The sequence below is a fragment of the Plectropomus leopardus genome, chromosome 16, assembly GCF_008729295.1.
Source record: "Plectropomus leopardus isolate mb chromosome 16, YSFRI_Pleo_2.0, whole genome shotgun sequence".
In the NCBI taxonomy this organism is placed as follows: domain Eukaryota; kingdom Metazoa; phylum Chordata; class Actinopteri; order Perciformes; family Serranidae; genus Plectropomus; species Plectropomus leopardus.
The window spans coordinates 7,488,548-7,507,044 of NC_056478.1; the positions used below are offsets into that span (position 1 = coordinate 7,488,548).

Below are 18,497 nucleotides of genomic sequence, written 5' to 3' on the forward strand. Positions count from 1 at the left end.
AAACTGAGACCTTCAGTAACCCCCAAACACTACACTCCATACCTCTGAACTGTATCTCACACACACTTACAGACACACACACGCTGAACTGGCCAGTAAAGCTAATCTTCTTAGCAATCACAAGGTTGGACTGTTGTACTAGTACAAAGTTCACATCATTAACAACAACAGATGTGGTATTTCTACCAACAAGAGAGATAAGGAGACCTAAAGAGACAGATGTAAGCTTTTACAGCTTTCACTTCTGGACTGAATTAACCATCTCTTCTCCATGAGGAATAACTTTTGTTGGATTACTACCCTCAGCAGTGAAACCTGATGTGACCCACTGACACTGGCAGGATTTTAAAACTTTGAAGTCTAAAGCCATCTAAAAAACGTCACCTTTGACTTCCATTTCGTTCCTGGCTACTCAAGACGAGATCACATCAGTACAGACAGCTGTCAGGACAGCTATGCATTAGCTCACTGAACATATTTGGCAGCCACCCGAAAGTCATTTCCACCTACAGACCTGCCTCTCCGGGGAACCTGAAAACTGTAAGTAGATCTTTTGAAATATTTTAACGACCGTCCACCTGCTGTGCCTTTAATACATTAAGACTGTGTGTGCTGTTTCTATTACACTCACACATTAAAGAAATGACACATAAGACTTTACCATTAACAAATTTAGGACAGCCATTACTGAAGTGCTTTGCCTTGGCGATTGACTTTGGGCTGGGTGATGAGGTTGAAATGAATATCATGATGAAAATCTTTACACAAACTCAATCACTCAGAGTGAGTGTTTCTGTGTTTAATAGGTTGAGGAATTTCAACTTGGCATGTTAAAATAGTATCAACTGACACCTGACTTTGAATTTTTGATTGGCTTTATCCATATTACGTGTTATGGATCGGGGATGACCATGCCCAAATTAACCCAGCATCAGAAAACTGTGAAAAACTAAAATGACAATATTTCAAATTTCAATTGAGGCCAATGTCTGATCATTTTTATAATGCATGTAAGACCCTAAATTATTACGTAACTTTAACCCTTTAACAGTCACACTAAGAAATACCTTTGCAGAATTTTTTACAAAATTATACACTATAGAATATGTTAACAAAATACATCAATTTATTATGAAAACCTTATAAAATAAATATATTAAAATAAATATACAGATTTTTTTTCTTATAAATTATTTTAATTTATAAGAAAAAAAATCTGTATAGAATTTATGCTAAAAAAATGTCAATGTTAATGTAATAAAAATCATTAAAAAAGTAAATAAAGTAAACACGCAAACAAAATATAAAATAAAGAAATATAAATAATAATGAATCTAGTAACACAATTAATTTAAAATGTGCAGAAGAAAAAAAGTCAATTTATTAGAACAAAATTGGATTGAATAGAATTAAAGTATAATCAAAATACTTAATGGCATCGTATAAAAACTTGTATGAAATGAAATTAGGTTTTGCAAAGTTTTTAGTGAAGCTACTTGATCACAAAAAAAGTCAACCGTGCAGTTACAAAGTCTGTTAAAGGGTTAAAGAATTTATTTAAATCCTAGACCTTTTTAATGAACATATTTCACCACGTACTGCTCGACTTAGAAATACAGTCATTTTGTATGCTGTTTAAACGTGTGCTACATGTAACTTTTTTAGCAGCGTATTCATTTTGATGCCTCAACGTCTTGTGACCTTTACATGACTGAATGAATGCCTACTCAAGTGTTATCTGATCGTGCCTCAGGTATCATATCATCACATTAACCCCCACCTCCTCTCCTCTTCATTTGCGTGCAGGAGCAGCATGGAGGTGCTGAGCGGCCCCTGGGCTGACTTGGCTCTGCTCCTTCGACAGACCATCGTGCAGACGGACAGAGAGACAGACAGCTTTCTTCCTCTCTGGCTGTTTGGCCTGCTGCTGTTCCTGTCTGTCTCTCTGCTTCTGCTACAACTGATTATCTACCTCAGCTGGAAGCTCACACAGGGTAGGCATGTTATTAACTTTGCATGTTCGGCCCATGTCCACAACTCTTGCTATGTTATATTTAATATGGTACTGTGTAGCAAAATGAATACTGAGGGGAGGTGATATTTTTCAAGGGCACACATGCTAAAAATACATACACTCGTCCCCACATGTGAAGATTTCCGCATAAAAATATCGCTACAGCTTCCACTACACATATTTTTTCCTGTGTTGAGAAAATATTCTCATTTCGTACCAACATGCACAGCTAAATAAAACATGAAGCGCATCATTTTAACTGCAGATGCACGCAAGCAACCTCCCGTGTCTTGTAGAAGTCTCAAATCCACATTGTCTTTTGAATGATATCTGACAGCTCATGTCGCTCCCAGGTAGAAAAAAATGTCTCGGGGCCTAAGCTACACTCTAAATAATGAAAAACATCCAAAATAGGTTACAAGACAAGAAAAAAAGAAAAATTTGGCAAAGTGATATTTTTAGGATGAAACTAAATTTGACTTTGGAGATACAGATCACCGCGTTATGCTGGCCTGCTTTGTCTGTGTTCATCTGTGAGAGATTCAAGGTTCCCACACATTTCCATGGATCAAATTTCAAAACATTTCCATGACTTTTCAAGGACACATGATATATTTTTTTCTTGCCACACTTGTCTTTTATCACAGAGCAATCCACGCCTTTTTGGGAGTTCATAAATTCACTTCAGTTTTGGCCATTAATGGGGATATGGGATGGGAACCTCCAAACATCAGACATAAGTGTCAATTACCTCAACTTTGGAACAGACTTGTGAAAATGTCTGATCAGAGACTCACAAAAAACATCAACTCACAACAAAAGGTTGCGGTGCACAGTTACGCTCGGGAACGTTACCGTTAGCTCTGGAGACCGGCAGGTTTAATGCCACTCCTGAGGAGGACAGACTCTGTTTGCTGTGTGATGTGGGCGATATTGAGAATGAGGTTCACTTTTTGTTTTGTTACCACGTGTTTGATAACTTAAGAAATATACTTTTCACTAAAATGTCGTCAGATTATGAAAAACTTGAGCTATGCTTCAAGAAAGGAACCTTTTTTTGTTGAAAAGATAGCTGGAACAATTTTGTCAAACACAACAAAATTCCATAACTTTTCCAAATCATTCAATGATTCTTCACGTCTTTCGCGCGCTGAGAAAACTGATTTAACTTCTCTTGAAAACGTGAAAATTATATCAAACGCTGTGGTAAAATGTTGAGAAAACTAGTTTCATGGTTATCGTATTTACATATTTAAAATTATGTTACAGCATTTTAACTTTTAAGCACTTTTTGGTGTCATTTTTTCATTTGTTATTTTTTTTAACTTTCCTTTTTTTTGCTTATGTTACGGTAATTTTCTTTTTACTAATTTGTTTAAATTTTTGTGTTGTTTCTTTATATAAGTAGTTTATTACCTTCTTCCAATTTTTGAAAGAAATCAGTCAAACATGCTCAGGTTTCAAAGCGATAAAAATTCAATAACTTTCAATTATTCAATTCAATAATTTTTACTTATTCCATAGCTTTTAGAGGCCTGGAAGACGTGACTGTGACATTGTAAGACTTTTCCAGGTTTTCCGTGACTGTAGGAACCCTGGAGACTGCAGGTTTTAGTGTCCTCAAAGCATGAAAACATCAGACAAATTGCTTCTCTTTCATCTGTGTGCGCTCTGATGATAAGTGTTGTTCTGCTAGGTGAACCTGAAACCTTTTTACCTTGCTCTGACGTAAAATACACACTCAGACATGATAGACACACTCAGCCACAGACACATCAGGCAAAGTTCACGGGTCCCCTTTCATCATCTACTCCCACTATCACTTGATACAGTATATGAAAGTGAATAGTACATTTATGTAGACTTTATAATCTTATTGGGAAAAAATTACATTGTGAACTTTGAGCCTATTGTAATTCATGTGGTCTGCGAGAACACTAGACTTCTGCACCTTCGTTCTGCTCAAAATCCAGACTGTGATAGAAAGTTTTGGCCAATCATAGGTCGTTTACAGAGAGAGCAGCTCTCAGTCATGTCAAACACTGCCTGTGAACTGCGGGCAAAGTGTTGCTGCATTGCAAACCGTACACTAACATGTGTTCCTGAAAACATCTGAGGTGAGACAAAATCTTGATTTATATCTGAACACTGTTGCCTAGTTTGACAGTTTGACTGCAATTCATGAGCAGTGACTGACAGCTGTGTAAGAGGCTGTAATTGGTTGTTTTGGTGATTTTTGCAAATGCCATTAGGAGCACCAGAAGGAAGCAGAATAACATGAGTTTTTATCGCTGATTATCTGCTTCATGCTTTACTGTCAGGATATAGTGACAGTTATAAAATCAAAACAGTGATTAAAAATGAATTACAGCCTTAAAAAGATTTCACCTCACAGTTTGTCCTGGTGTCTATTATGTGGAGCCATCTTAGTACCCAAAATGTGTTTTCATCGTGACTGCAGTAATTATTCTGGGATGAGGTCATCACTAAGACAAGCTGGCAGTTTAAATCTAAAATTTATTGTTCTTTTGTGACCAAACAATTAACTTATCCCATATGAATGGGTGGGCTTGAATCAATGGCAGTAAAGCCAGAAAATGTGTGTGAGTCAGTGTGCATCGTCTGCTGTTTATTCTGAGGCCAACAATAATCAATTACAACTGGTATAACTGCACACCTGCAGTTTTTCATGTGTTACTCGAATTAAGGAAAACTAATTTCTCTTTCAGAGTTCAGTGTTTTACTGACTTTGTGAAAATCTGTCCGCACTATCCTCTTGTAATTAAATCACTAAAAGACAGTTGCTGAAGTTGAATTTCAGGTTAATATGTCATGACTTAACTATCACACTGCTGCACTTGTAATATAAACTCACTCAGTGATGTGGTGGTCCTCCTTGTTGCCTTTTAACGGTTGATTTTAGTGAGAAGATTTCCAACCTTCCCCAAACCACAGGAGCAGACCTACAGCCTGTAAAACATTAAACGCCATTATTTTAAGTTTCTAACAAAACAGGCCTATTTTGAACAATACACCCATGTCTTTATTTACTTATTTACTTCCTTAGAATGACTTACAAGTGCACATTAAGCGGCATTTGAGTTTCCACCTCAGATAAATATGCCATTTAGCTAATGACCTCATTATCAGATTTGTGGGTTATTACTTTTAATACAATGCTTCAGTATTACACAATTAAATGCACTAAAAACATAAACAAAGTTACATTACAAAACTCGCTGATACATATTAAAACAATGAGAGCATAAATAGAGAAGGGGAAGTCATCCTGCCTACATTTTATGGTTCACTTAATGTACTTTCTTGAGTTTTATATTTAAAGATTTGGTAATAAGCCTTATTAATTCAATAATAAGACTCATCCGTTAATGTTAGCAGTTAACGCGACCGTTTGTTTGCTAACCTTCGGTGTTGCTAACGTCCGTAACGTTTGTACAACTCACGGAGTTGCCTCTGGTAGTCCCTCTCGTTGTCCTACATCTTATTAATAACAGATAGTTAGTATAAAAATAAAAAAAACAAAACAATTGGCTGAAAACTAACACTGAACTCGGTAACGGTTAGCCGCAGTGGTTACATTTCAAAAGCTAACGTTAGCTTAAAATGTTAGCAAAGTAGACGCCTGTTATCAATAAAATAACAGTTTTATTTATTAAAGTCTGTTAGCTAGCTCGACTTTCTTTGGGTGTTTTCTAAATGCAAATTATTTTTGTTTAATGTTATTTCATCGAGTATATATTTAAAGTAGTTAAACCGCACATATTTACCTGCTGACAGTTAAAAAGGCTCTGCATCCTACGGAAACTCGTTGGGACAATTTCCATGAAAGTCACTTAGGTTATCTTGTTTTTGATCCACAAACAAATCATAATTTCACGGATCCGTTGACTTCGTTCTCCGTTTATTTTTGTGTTTCACGAAATATAACTTGAAACACGATCAAAAACATTCTCCACAAAGACAAAAACCACTTCTCCCTGTCCCACCTGTGCATCCTGCCACATATAATTACAGAGCACCCACAACTCAAAAATATCCCAAATAAATCTATAAATAAATCATTTATTAACGTAATTGGCAACACAATTTACTGCATTTAAATTCATTATTCCCCGTAAATGATTTTCATATTTCTATTTATTTAACTTATATTTTGTCAGGATTGACCTAGATTAGAAGTCCTAACTGAATTAGACCATAAATAAAATGTCCTCTACACTAGGCTAAAATCCAGAGAAGGACGCCACTGAGCTTTCACTCAGTAGTTACAGAGAGCATACTGACTGGAAACATCATGAACTGGCATAGTTTGTGCATATTTCAGAAGAGAAAGGTTAAAACTGCCCAGAACATCACTGGTTTCCATCTACGGGGTACCAGTGGCCTCTGTGTGGTGAAGTGTCTGCACAGAGGCTAAAGTATACTGAAAGACAGCAGTCACAGTCTGTCCATCCTGCTGCTATCTGGAAAAAGCTGCAGAAGTATCTGCTGCAGGACCACCAGGCTGTGAGACTCCTCAACTCCTCCTTTGACACCAAAAATATGTAGCTTTACTTTTTTTTTTTCTTCTTAAACCACTATTAAGAAAAATGACAATAAATCTACCTTGTACCTTGTACTATCACAATAAAGTTTTCTAAATGTTCTCAGATGGAGATCCCTTCAGTGATGTGTTATAAAGTGGTGGTCCGTAACCAAATGCATATGAATTTAGGGGCCCTCAACCATAAAGAGTCTGAGAGCAATTGATTTAAACTTTGAAAGCATGATTGGTCTGGATTTTTTCTCCTTTCATCCACAGTTGAGGCTGATCTGTCGGGGTTTCCACAGGATCGAAGTGCCATCTACAGGCAGATACACAGCAGTACACACCAGAGGAGAAGGACTGTTGGGTTACACTCTCACACCTGACAGGAGATACACTGTACCAGCAGAACAGACACTTAAAAACAACCAAGATGACACTTTTCTGCTAGTTACAAGCAGTCATGTCAGCCAACACTGGTATCTCTGCAGAGCAATGTGACCAGCAGGGACCTGTGAGGGAAACGTCTCAGGCAAAATGAAGGTGCCTTAAGAGGATAAACATTGGCGCCTGTAAATAAAATCCTTAGCTGTCATAGAAGATTTGTCAAAATGTTTTGTTTTGTTTAAAACCCTTGGGGAAATCTGGAAGAAAACTGTCTCCAACCCGTTCTGACATCATTATGACGCTTCAGGCATCTTAGTATTTATATTTTTCCCTCTTGTTAAGTTTGAGAAACTATCGACCTTGAATTACTTTTTGCATAACTGTACCTTTTTATTACCAGACTTCCTGAGCCAAAACATACAGGACTTTGGTTTTTACTAATAAATCAGCAAATAAATGAATGACGAAATGATTTCAGAGTATAACAATCCTTTATTTAAACAGTGTTACACAGGGGAGGAGTGGCTGTGTGTGGAGAGAGACACAAGACAATTAAGCCGCTAGATAGAAAAACCCTACCGGTGATCATTGGTTGGCTAAAGAGGGAACGATGAGGCAGCTGTGGGTGGTTTTCCCAAAAAATCACACAACTTTTTGTTGGGAGTTTAAATACAAAACGGTGCTGGTATGATTTACCAATGTCTCATCTGTGGTAAAAAGCCTAAGATGTAACTGTTAAAAACGTAGGCCAATTATTCTAAGGTCTGATGGCAGTATATTGTTAGTTTTTCCACATGACATTGCCCTCTATAACGTTACCATGTTAAGATCCCTGACTGTTTTAAAATCAGCTGGCGTAGAATCACAATCAATTGATTACAGAGCGTTTCATTGCTATTCTGTTGCTACGGCAACCATTTTGGTCCCTGTGTACTTCCTGTCAGCTACTGCATTAATAAACATTACAACAGGAAACACAAACAGAACCATTTAGAATGCTCTTGTTGAAACATTCTATTGAGGGTTGCCACGGTAACAGAACTTCCAACATTCCATCTGTACTTTTTTTTTTTTTTTTAATTCTAATAAAAGTTGCTAATGGCAAGATGTTTATTTGTGCTAGTATTTTTATTGACCTCAGATAAAATTCAGCGGTGCCAAGATTTTTGGAAAAGCAGACCTCCCAGCGCCCCAAAGCTCCTGTGATTGGTTAAAACAGACCCATCCCCCCAAAAAAGAGAAGGGGCTAAAAGTACAAAAAAGAAATGGTGGCAAATTTTTTTTTGACTCATAGTGGTGTCTTCAATGTCAAAATACACTGTGACAATATTAAAAATATCCAAGAGGGCGCACAATAAATCCCACCTTTCGACAACTAGATCACAGAGAAAAGACGACAAATGATGAGAAAATCTACAAATCGTGACACAACCGATGCTTTTTTTTTAAAGTTGTTTTTGGAACAGCGAAAGCTTCCAAAGCTGCCAAGTTTCGCACGGTTTTCATTTTTTTAAATGTTTTTTCTGATGTGTGATTAGAGGTTAAAGCTTCCCCCTCATCTGGAATGTCATTTAACTGCATAGTAGAGGTCAAACCAGTGTTTCCCAATAGAGAGCCTAGACGTCATTACCACTCCATTTTCTGATCGTGCCTCAGCCCAGAAATAAGTTCTGAACTGGGGTTGAATTAAATCATACATACTATTTCAAATGTGTGTCAATATTTCTTCATTAAAAAAAAAAGAGAAATTACTCCAATTCAGACAGGAGGGTTAGCACAAATCTATGCAGGTACAAGTGGAATGTTTCATATTTCTGTGGCACTTTTTTTCTCCTTAAAACTGTTAAATTTCAGTAGAATGTGTTTTTGTTTTTCGCAGCTCACACTGAAAATCTGTGTTAATTAAATGCGTTCCTCCTCTGACCCATTTAATGCCACCACTATTTATACAAAGTCACATTTTTGTGGAACATTTGGGTAAAAGGACACCGAAAAGGATAAAACATCACAAGATTCCATTTAGGGGGTTTCAAGAGCACTTCAAACCCTCAGATACGCTTCCCTTTAAGCTGCGCTTTGCTGTTGTGTTGTAACCATTTCTGTCTGTTTTTCGTGTACTGGCAGGTTCAGTGCCATGCTTTCGTCTGGTATAATATTGTGAATGTAATTTTGAAACGCTGAGGAGTGTTTGGTTGCGGTGAATCAGTTACAACACATCCAGCATCAGGTCAAAGATAATCTTATCTAGACGTACTGTATGAGCCGAAATCATCTGTTAATCTACACACTCTCAAACCAATCAACACAGTAGCCTTCTATCTAGACTCGCTCAAGATACTCTTGCAAGATAAAAAAAAATAAAATGTGTGAAGACATGCTGAATTTATTTCCCAGATCTCATTTTATCCAGCAGGGTTTTTTCTCATCATCTACTCTGGTATTAAAAAAGAAGCTGGGAGTGAAAATAAGTGCTGAACTATGACGAAAAACAGGCTCTGATGCAGAGTTAGCAAACTGGTATAAATTCAATTATTATGAATTTGGGACTGTTTTTCAAGTTGTTCCATCTGCATGTCCTCATTTTGGTACCTGTACGTAAATTGCAGATTGTGCATTAAAGGGTAAATTTAGTTATTTTCAATATGTACCATATTTTCACGTTTTTGTGTCAAAGTGACTAATGGGAACATGCTCCGTCGATGTACATCCACTGCAGGTCCTTTTTTGCGACTGACAGGCTCGGATTGTTATCGTAAGAGTCTGAAAACATTATGGAAAGGATTCCAACAGAGATAGGCCTTTCTGGTTAAACAAAAAGGATCTTAAAATTTAACAGAAACAGCCCTGAAACTGCTGTCGCCAAAACCACCAGACTCCATTAAAAAGAACACTCGTTTTATTACTGTGAAAGACACTTTATTCAAAGTCGACAGACACAAAATAATACTCAAAAAACATCGTAGTTTGTCTTTTCTCTGTTCCAACAATCACTAACTCTGGTTTGGTTGAAATTAACCCTTAATAAACCCGGTTAGATGTGTAACGGAGCTTGCTCTGTACACACTAAAATGACTTTCTAAAGGGAGTCCGGTAGAGTTGGTGATGGCAATTTTGAAGCCATTTCTAGTTAAACAAAAAAAGATCTTACTCTATCTCTGTAGGAAACCTTTCCATAAATTTTAAGACAATTAAAATAACAACGTGAGCCTGTCAGTGGCAAAAACAAGCCTTTTTAGTGGGCATACCTTGATAGTGCACAATGGCCCCATTGCAGCCTGTTTTGTGGCTGCAGCGCTCTCATTCAACGCCCGACCAAGGTCAGAAACTGTTGTTCCCATAAGTCACTTAGACACAAAAACATGGGAAAATAGAGTCCAGGTTGAAAAAAAAACTAAACTTGCCCTTTAAGCATGGTCCTAAAAATATTAAAATAGCTTTAACTCACTGCAGGATGCAAAATAACATAAACTTGCCATAAGGCCAACATGCATCAAATTCTTTTTTTCACTCCCATGTAGTTAGTTGGCACTACACAGCGCCACCTCTATCTCCCAATTATCCTTCGGTTCACTGGTCCTCTCTCCCAATCAAAAGTCCGTTTACTGCTCCCTTGCTTCCCTGCGGCCCAATAGGAATGGCTAGAGTCGTACAGTGGGCGGGCCCAGGGAGAGCGTTTAGCTATACTGAAAAGCTGCATTACTGCTCCCATCTAATAACCTTCATCTTTACTGTACAGAAAGTTGTATACACCAGCTTTAAAGTCAGTTCATTTTCAGTCCCTTTAGTAAAAGTGAATTCTAAAATACAGAAAAAGTTACAAAATATTACAAGAATAACTTCAAGCTGCGTTGTTTTGCCTCTCATGCTTAATTTAAGTGGCCCAATTTAAGATTCCTTCAATTCCCACCTACTTTAAATAGTGAAACGTCTTTTCTGCTCAAAGTGGAGCAAAAGGTGAACTGAACTGAAAATGAACTCACTCACCTGCCAGTCAACACACGAGGAATGTGGATGAATAATAACTATACTTACAGAAAAAAAAGACAGAATCATAAAAATTCAAAAACCTGGTTGATTGTTGTTTTTTTACTGCAATATTTTAAGTTACAGCTCCCTATTTTCTGTTACTGTTTCATGATAAAAATGTGATAATGTGATATGACTATAATTCATCTGAGTGTGAACGTGTTATAATGAGTGAGACTGTTTGATTTTTACACTTTGAAAACAGAAAAAAAAGTTGCATTTCCCTGTTTACTGCTGTCCTACTTATTACTGTAAAAAATGTGAACATTACTGTATTATTTTATGTTACTCCATAATACAGTGAGTGAGGGAGCTGTAATTTAACAAATCACTTTTTATTTTTTTTTAATTTTTTTTTAAGGAATGCACCAATTCCACTTAACCACTGCTGATGAAAGTACAAAACATCAGTGTGAAATTTATTCTTTTTTGACGAAATAATAATAAAAAGAGTTCTCCATCTTAAAATCACCTTCTTTTTATCTATAACATTTTCTTTGATTTTTGTGAGTGAATGGGTTACTTAAGGTCACTGTTACTGGTGAAATAATCGGTACAATTAATTTTTTTTTTAGCTTTGCATTTCATCAGGATTAGTTATTAGTGCATCCCTGCAGCTTTTAGGTTTGCGATACATGAACAGACACTATCTCTCTTTTTGTAAAACAGTTAAAAGAAAAAAAAGCACTATTAAAAAAATAAAAACACGCTACAAATGTTAAGCTAACAAAGTGGTTCTTTTTTGTTTCCCTCGGAAAGAGCGAGGATGTTGTTTTTCTTTTTCTTGGTTTTGGAGTGAGGGATTTAGATGCACCACGGACATGTAAGAAAAAAAAACTGACTGGGAAGAGATTGGCAACTTCTCTCCGTCCGTCTCCCTGTTTTTCAGCTCTTCTCCTCTTCAGTCAGTCAAGGTTGGTTTTCGTGGGGTGATGGAGGTCGTTCAACAGAGAAAACAGTCACGATGGGCCCTTCAGCTCTGGGAAAATAGAGGAGGAGGCAGTCAGCCATGGCGGTGTGATGATTGGCACTCAACATTAGTTTTCCTACTCAAAATATTTCTTTTGTGCTCCACGCGGGCCTCCATCAGTCACTGCCTACTTTACAAAATTTTACATCCCTTTCTCGTCCTTCAACTCTTTTTCGCATGTGTGATGATGGCTGATGGTTTTAGCAGCTTCACGTGTGGGAGTTTTTTTTGTTCCATCTCTTTTTGTCTTCGGTAAATAAACCCTTGTAGCACCAAATAATGTCAGAATTCTGAAAATTTAACAAAACGGGCACTTAACCTGATGGAAAATGTAATAAAACTAATAACTGATAATGTAATACAATGCCCTTACGGATATTACAGTAACATTTTACCAATAATATAATAATCTTTTTTTAGGTTGGTCATGATGTAATAAAATATGATCAAAAATAATACAGTATGCTTTTATTATTGGAAACTAAAGGCTTTACAGGGTTCCCACACATTTTCATTGACCAAATTTCAAAACTTTTCCATGACTTTCCAAAATTGATAATCGAACAAAATGTCTGAATCGAATCAAAATAAAATCGAACACATAAACAGAACTGTAGAGTATAATCCAAATGTATCACCCTATAACAACAAACTTTTCTTGCTATAACAAGATACTGTTTATCTCGTTATGAAGCAATATCGTGAAAATATCTTGTTAAAAAGTTAAAAACATCTTGTTATAATGTGATACTTTTCCAGTTAATACCTGATATTGCTCAGTTTTTTTTCTGGCGTGGCAGCAGGCGCTTCTGTAATTATTGCATGAAAATTAAATCTTTTTCAGTCTCATAGTTGGTTATGTTTGTTTTACTGCTAATGACATCAACAAAAGATTACTAAAATTAATTTCAATACACACAAAATTCCATGACTTTTGCAAAACTTTCAATGATTTTTTACCAAATCTTATGATTCTTCCACACCTGGAAAATTAGGAAGTAAAATTCCATGACTATTCCAGGTTTTCCATGACCCTGGAAACCCTGGCTTTAATTTGTAATTGACAACAGATGGCAGGTGGTACGTTGTTATCAGGCAAAGATGTAATAAACTAAAATCCCTATGAAGGGAAAAGAGTTGGATTTGATAGTTTTTAAGGGAAGGCAAGACCAAAAAAATTGAGAACCACAGCTTTAACACTTCAACCCTTTTTTAACACATACTTTTTACTCCCCAGGTGACTTACAGTTTTTTCTGATAAGGCAAAGTTTGCATCGATGTACATTGTGTAATAAATTTGCAATGTAATAAGGTGTTACAGTAAAAAAAAGTCAGTTTCAGTCAGGACATTTTATTACATTATTGATCAAATTATTACATTATTGGATTTTATTATATAGTTAATAAAGTGCAAATTTAAATTACATTTTCGAGTGTTATTACATTACATATCGGAAAGGTGACTATATATATATATATATATATATATATATATATATACACACACACATATATATATGCACCCTCACCGTTAATAAAGAGCTCCAATATTACTTTCACCATGAATAATAATAATAATAATGAGTTACTATTATTATTATTACCTGAGTTCAGTCAATCCTCCTCCTCAGCCAGTTCAGTTTCTTTATGAACCACCACTCTGGTAACAGACATGTCAGGATGTTGCTCTTTGGCCTCCTTAATGGCCTGGGCCAGTGCCTGCAGTACCGAGGGGCAGCCACACAGTGGCAGCACCGAGCACAGCGGGCAGTGCAGGGGGGAGAGGAGGGGGCGGGGGGACATGGTGGAGTTAAATGAAAAATTAAAAATAAGAAGCATAAAGAAAATGACAAGAATGCTGGATTTACCATCAATGTGACTTGTGCTTATTTTACTTCTTTGGGTTAACTGAACGGATGAAGTAAAATGGCTTCAGACACATCGAGTGGAAAACGAATTATTGAAAAAGAATTCCCATTTCCAACTGAAAATAAATGTAAATCCAGCGAATCAAAGCAGACAGGCAACTTAAAACAAACCAGTGGACGAGGGATTGTGCATGAAAGATCCAGACCTGAGCAAAATAGACTTTTTATCTTTGTCAAATATTTGAAATGTTTTTCTAGGGCGCTAAATGCTTTATCCCCGAGAATATCTTTGACCGGTTACACATTTCGGTCCATGCTATACCACAACAAAGCTATAAAATTATTCGTGCTACACTGATTAGCAAGCAGCCACTGCTCTGCATTCATCAGAAATTATCGACAGAGAGCCACCCATCACTTTCAAATATCTGACAAGATTTATTTTTATCAGGTCTTCAGACAAAACTTACAACCGTAGGCCAGGGAGTATTTATTTATGTATTTTTTAATCAGTGCAGTCTTGTGTATCTGGACATTACGGCATTTTATTATTATGTTTTGAGTGCATTTACACCCATATTGGTTGAATGATGTGGGAATTGTACCCCATATTTTACCTACTTTTTCAATTTTAAAGCTGTTAATAAGCCGTGATGGTTTAAAAAAGGCCTGGCAGAATGATCCAATTATCTTTGGTCCTCTAAAATTGGGGAATAATATTTTGCCAGTTTCAGGGTTATTCTTCACGATGTAAAGATCCTCAAATGACAAGTCGGAGTCTGCAGTTTAAGCTCATGGTAATTTTTCATTTAAAATCCACTACGCTCATGTGCAGACTCAACAAGAAAAATATCTGTATCACTTCGGAAAAACACTTGGACTGCACTAACTCAGATGTGATCTTATCACTTCTACAAGTGTTCACCACATCTGAAACAATGGTTTTTTATTTTTTTTTTTGGTCCCTGTGGAAAATCTGACAATCAAAGACAAAAGACAGAAAATCAAGCAAACAAACGAGCAACAATTTCAGACACGGAAAAACAAAAAAGGTGAAGACGACATCATTTTTCAAGATGGATGAACAAGTGAAGAGACAGACAACAACCACTGTGTGAAAACAGAGCGGGACTAATGGCGTGTGGACATCTCTAATGAGTGATTAATAAATCTAATTGTGCATTCAGACTGAGAGCAACATGATGGACATGTCACCAGACGTCTACTTGTTCCCTGACGCCTCATGACTTTGCTGTCAGTCCTCAGCTGCTAGTTTCGTTGTTTCTCTTACAAAAACGTTTTTCAATTCTTAAGAAAAACATGAAAAGCTGCAAATTTTGGACTTCAACTTGTGTGACTGGTTTACCTACTGCAGAATGAGCCTCTCACACCGGAAACATTTGGTCAGAATACAGCGACCCATCAGCCAAGTTGCTGTAGTACCAAACGAGGCGTGGGGACACGCTGCGTGAATGGAAAACTGACCTGGTCGTGGTCGATGTCACAGTCGCCAGTGATGACGATGCGTTTCTCGATCCTCGTCTCTGATAGGCCGCCTTTTAACGTCTGAAACAAAATACACGACAACAATGCTTTGATTACCATTACAATGTATGATTTATGAGAGTGGCTAACACTATCCTGATGTGTCAGAGCACATAAAGCCCAATTCGAATCAACGGCGGACCTCATGTGACCCCATGTTTGTGTTTCAAGCATGGTTTAATTATCATAAGAAAAAGTCATATCGTGATGATGACGGTATTTCAACTTGCTGACATAATGTTCATAACATTATGACATAAAAACACACTTTCTTTAGTTTTTGCTGAATATTTGAAGGCAAACTGCTACGTTTATGCTGACATGTAAAACCATACACTTATTTTGTTGCAACTGTATGTTATTGAAATTTATGACAAATATTTTTAAAAATATTTTTCTGTATTTTGTCATATCTTCAAGCATACGGTTATTGCAAAAATCCCCTGAAATATCGTGATATTATTTTGAGCCTTATGATTTACAGTGTTAACCCCCTTTCTTTCTTTTAAATGAATGATAAACAAATGCAACTGATTTGATAAAACACTATCACCTTTCCATCTGATCATCTTTAGAGATTTTGCTCTTCTAACGGCTTCGAGCTTTCTCTGTCTGTGAACGGGTCTCCATGCTGTGCAACTTCAGTTGTTTCTAATTGCCAACACAGCCTCCGTAATTCTCAACCGGGAAAGAGAGGCAGAAACGAGGTGCAGTGAAAAAAACACAATAAACATGACCCCAAACCACTAAGATGCCAGTTTGCGCTTGACTAATATTATCACTTGACCTTAGTGTTTGGTGAAATATGTTAATTTGCAGTGGAGTCTTTACTAGACAAATTAGGGGCACGGACAAATGCGCGCAGGATTAAGATCACAGACGACCTCCGCAATTATTACAAATGTCCAGAGGTCAAATTAATTTCAAAGAGAGCAGATGAGTTGCTGTTTGCACAGACTGAATACATCAATGTGGCTGGCAGTTACATGAAATTAACCCTTTAAAACCCGCAAAAACATGGAAAGAAGGTAATGAGCAACTTAACCAGAAATAACCCAAACTTTTGCAAGAAATGTGTCAACAGTTCCTGAAAATTATCTGAAATCAGCAACAAAAAAAAGTAAAGAAAAATTACAAAAAAAAAGAAAAAAGTAAAATAGAAATAATGAATATTAATATAAACATATTTTTTGTAACTTTATTTCAAATATATAATTATCATAACTATAAATATAGTTTTCTTGATATTTTTCCCCCAGTCATTTGATCATTTCCCAATTTTTTTAAACTACGTTTTTAGTCATTTTCTTGTCACCTATTAATTTTTTTATTTTTTTGCTTTTTGTGTGGGGACATTTCATGTGTCATGATTGACTTTATATATATATATATATATATATACACATTTATTTTTTTGAAAGAAATCCCATTTGAAAGGTTTAAATACTAAAAGGATCTGAATGCTGTGCATGAAAACTTTTGTCGATCCACGTTTTTAAGCGTTGACGTAATGTCATAATGCATCAGGCCAGGATGTGTTTGTTTGTGTGTATCTTGGTAATGTGTGTGTTTGTGTGTACCTTGGTAATGTGTGTGGTTGTGGTAGTACACAGAGATTCAGAGGTGATTGTCTGAGCAGTCATCAGCACTCCAGGCTCGCCGTCGCCGTTACCATCCAACTGACAACAGAGGAGACAAAGAGAGATCATTAGCTGTGCGTTTACATTCAAATATCCTCGCTGGATGTTTGATGTGTAACTTATGTCACAAACGAAAAACATGAAATCCCTGAGGAACGAGGAACATGATAACAGGTGGCATGCACTGTTTCTAGAAAGGAAACTTTTTTGGGACGAGCTTTAAACACAAAACAACATTAATGAAATCTAAAAGGTTCATATGAACACGATATCAATGTTGACACACGAATGGACACAAACAAAAAGCTCCCTGTGTTTCTTAAGTGTGCACCTGTGCAGCTTCGTATGTGATGGTCTTGGTTTCCGTATGTACGATGGGCACTTCTTTTGTTGCTATCTCAGTTTTCTGGGCTGCAAACGTGTCTGATATAGTCACCATTTCTGTCTTTACCACAGGTGGCTGGGGGAGGAGGAGAGAGAGAAGTGAGGGGGGAGGATTAATACAAAGAGGGTTAATACATTAAACCTGAGACGGTTAAGGAAACAAAGAAAAATCTATGTGTATAGCTTTGGAAGTCATTCAATTGATAGTTGTTTTTTTTTTAAAAAAAAAAGTGTTTTCTTGTTATTTAATTGCTTATTGTACCGAAAGGAAAGTGCACACAGTGATACACATGCAGTAGTTGTAGATGTATAAAACACAATATTTGCAAGTAAATGCAGCAAAACTCATGCAAAAAAAGAGCTTCCAAACTCATGCAGGTCAACGTCACAAAATTGCAGAATACGACAATGACTACTCTCAGCAGCAACACCTACAACAGCAGCACGACTACAAAAACATCTTTGGCGTCACATGCATCTCAAAGTACGACACGGCACAAACATGCATAAAACATGAGCCCATACAACAAGCGGATAATGTGGCAAACAGGACGGCCATTGATATGTAAACGGCATGCAAAAGATGACATTCAGCTGAGCTGGGGTGGCATTTCTGATGTGGTTGGCAATGATGATTTCCAGAATACCGTTACCATGGGGACCGTGACGAGCCAATTAAACACTAACAGAAAAGAGAAGCATCACTGCCAAACACGTGGAGGACACACAAACGCACACATACACACATCAAAACGTGAAATACGGCATGCAGCGCAAAAAAAAGCAAATACACAACCTAAAAGCATCATGCAATTCCCACTTAGGCCCCATTTACTTCACAACACTGACATACGATGCAGAGTAGGTTGTCATGTTGATAATGATATGAGGTATAATGATAATAGATAACAGAGAAGATAAAATATAAAGAATAAAGACTGAAATAAACTGTGTAGTGAATGGTAACTTGACACCAACACCAAAACACTTATGATGAATCGTAACATTAAAATGAACTCAGTCTGTATTAAAGGTTAAATTTGGTATTTTTCAGCCTGGACCCCATTTTCTCATGCGTTTGAGTCTAAATTCAGCGATTATTAAATCTGTTGTAGCA

The 18,497-nt window shown here is 36.7% G+C and overlaps 1 protein-coding gene and 1 long non-coding RNA gene across 4 annotated transcripts in view; one reads left to right on the forward strand and one right to left on the reverse strand.

Moving 5' to 3' along the window:
* The first annotated feature begins 208 nt into the window (after positions 1-208).
* Positions 209-7,896, forward strand: LOC121955294. Its single transcript, XR_006106624.1, has 3 exons — positions 209-540; positions 1,807-1,994; positions 6,837-7,896. It is a non-coding gene; the product is annotated as an uncharacterized LOC121955294 (long non-coding RNA).
* epb41l2 (erythrocyte membrane protein band 4.1 like 2) overlaps positions 7,420-18,497 on the reverse strand; it is a 71,168-nt gene continuing 60,090 nt past the window's right edge. For 2 of the 3 annotated variants that reach the window (XM_042503169.1, XM_042503167.1), the window contains 5 exons: positions 17,328-17,456; positions 16,937-17,035; positions 15,297-15,377; positions 13,548-13,662; positions 7,420-11,952 (listed from right to left, as the gene is read on the reverse strand). In XM_042503169.1, the coding sequence (XP_042359103.1) occupies positions 13,558-13,662; positions 15,297-15,377; positions 16,937-17,035; positions 17,328-17,456 (414 nt within the window). In that variant the 3' untranslated portion in view covers positions 7,420-11,952; positions 13,548-13,557. The remainder of the gene's footprint in view (positions 11,953-13,547; positions 13,663-15,296; positions 15,378-16,936; positions 17,036-17,327; positions 17,457-18,497) is intronic. The other variant, XM_042503170.1, reaches the window with a different exon arrangement.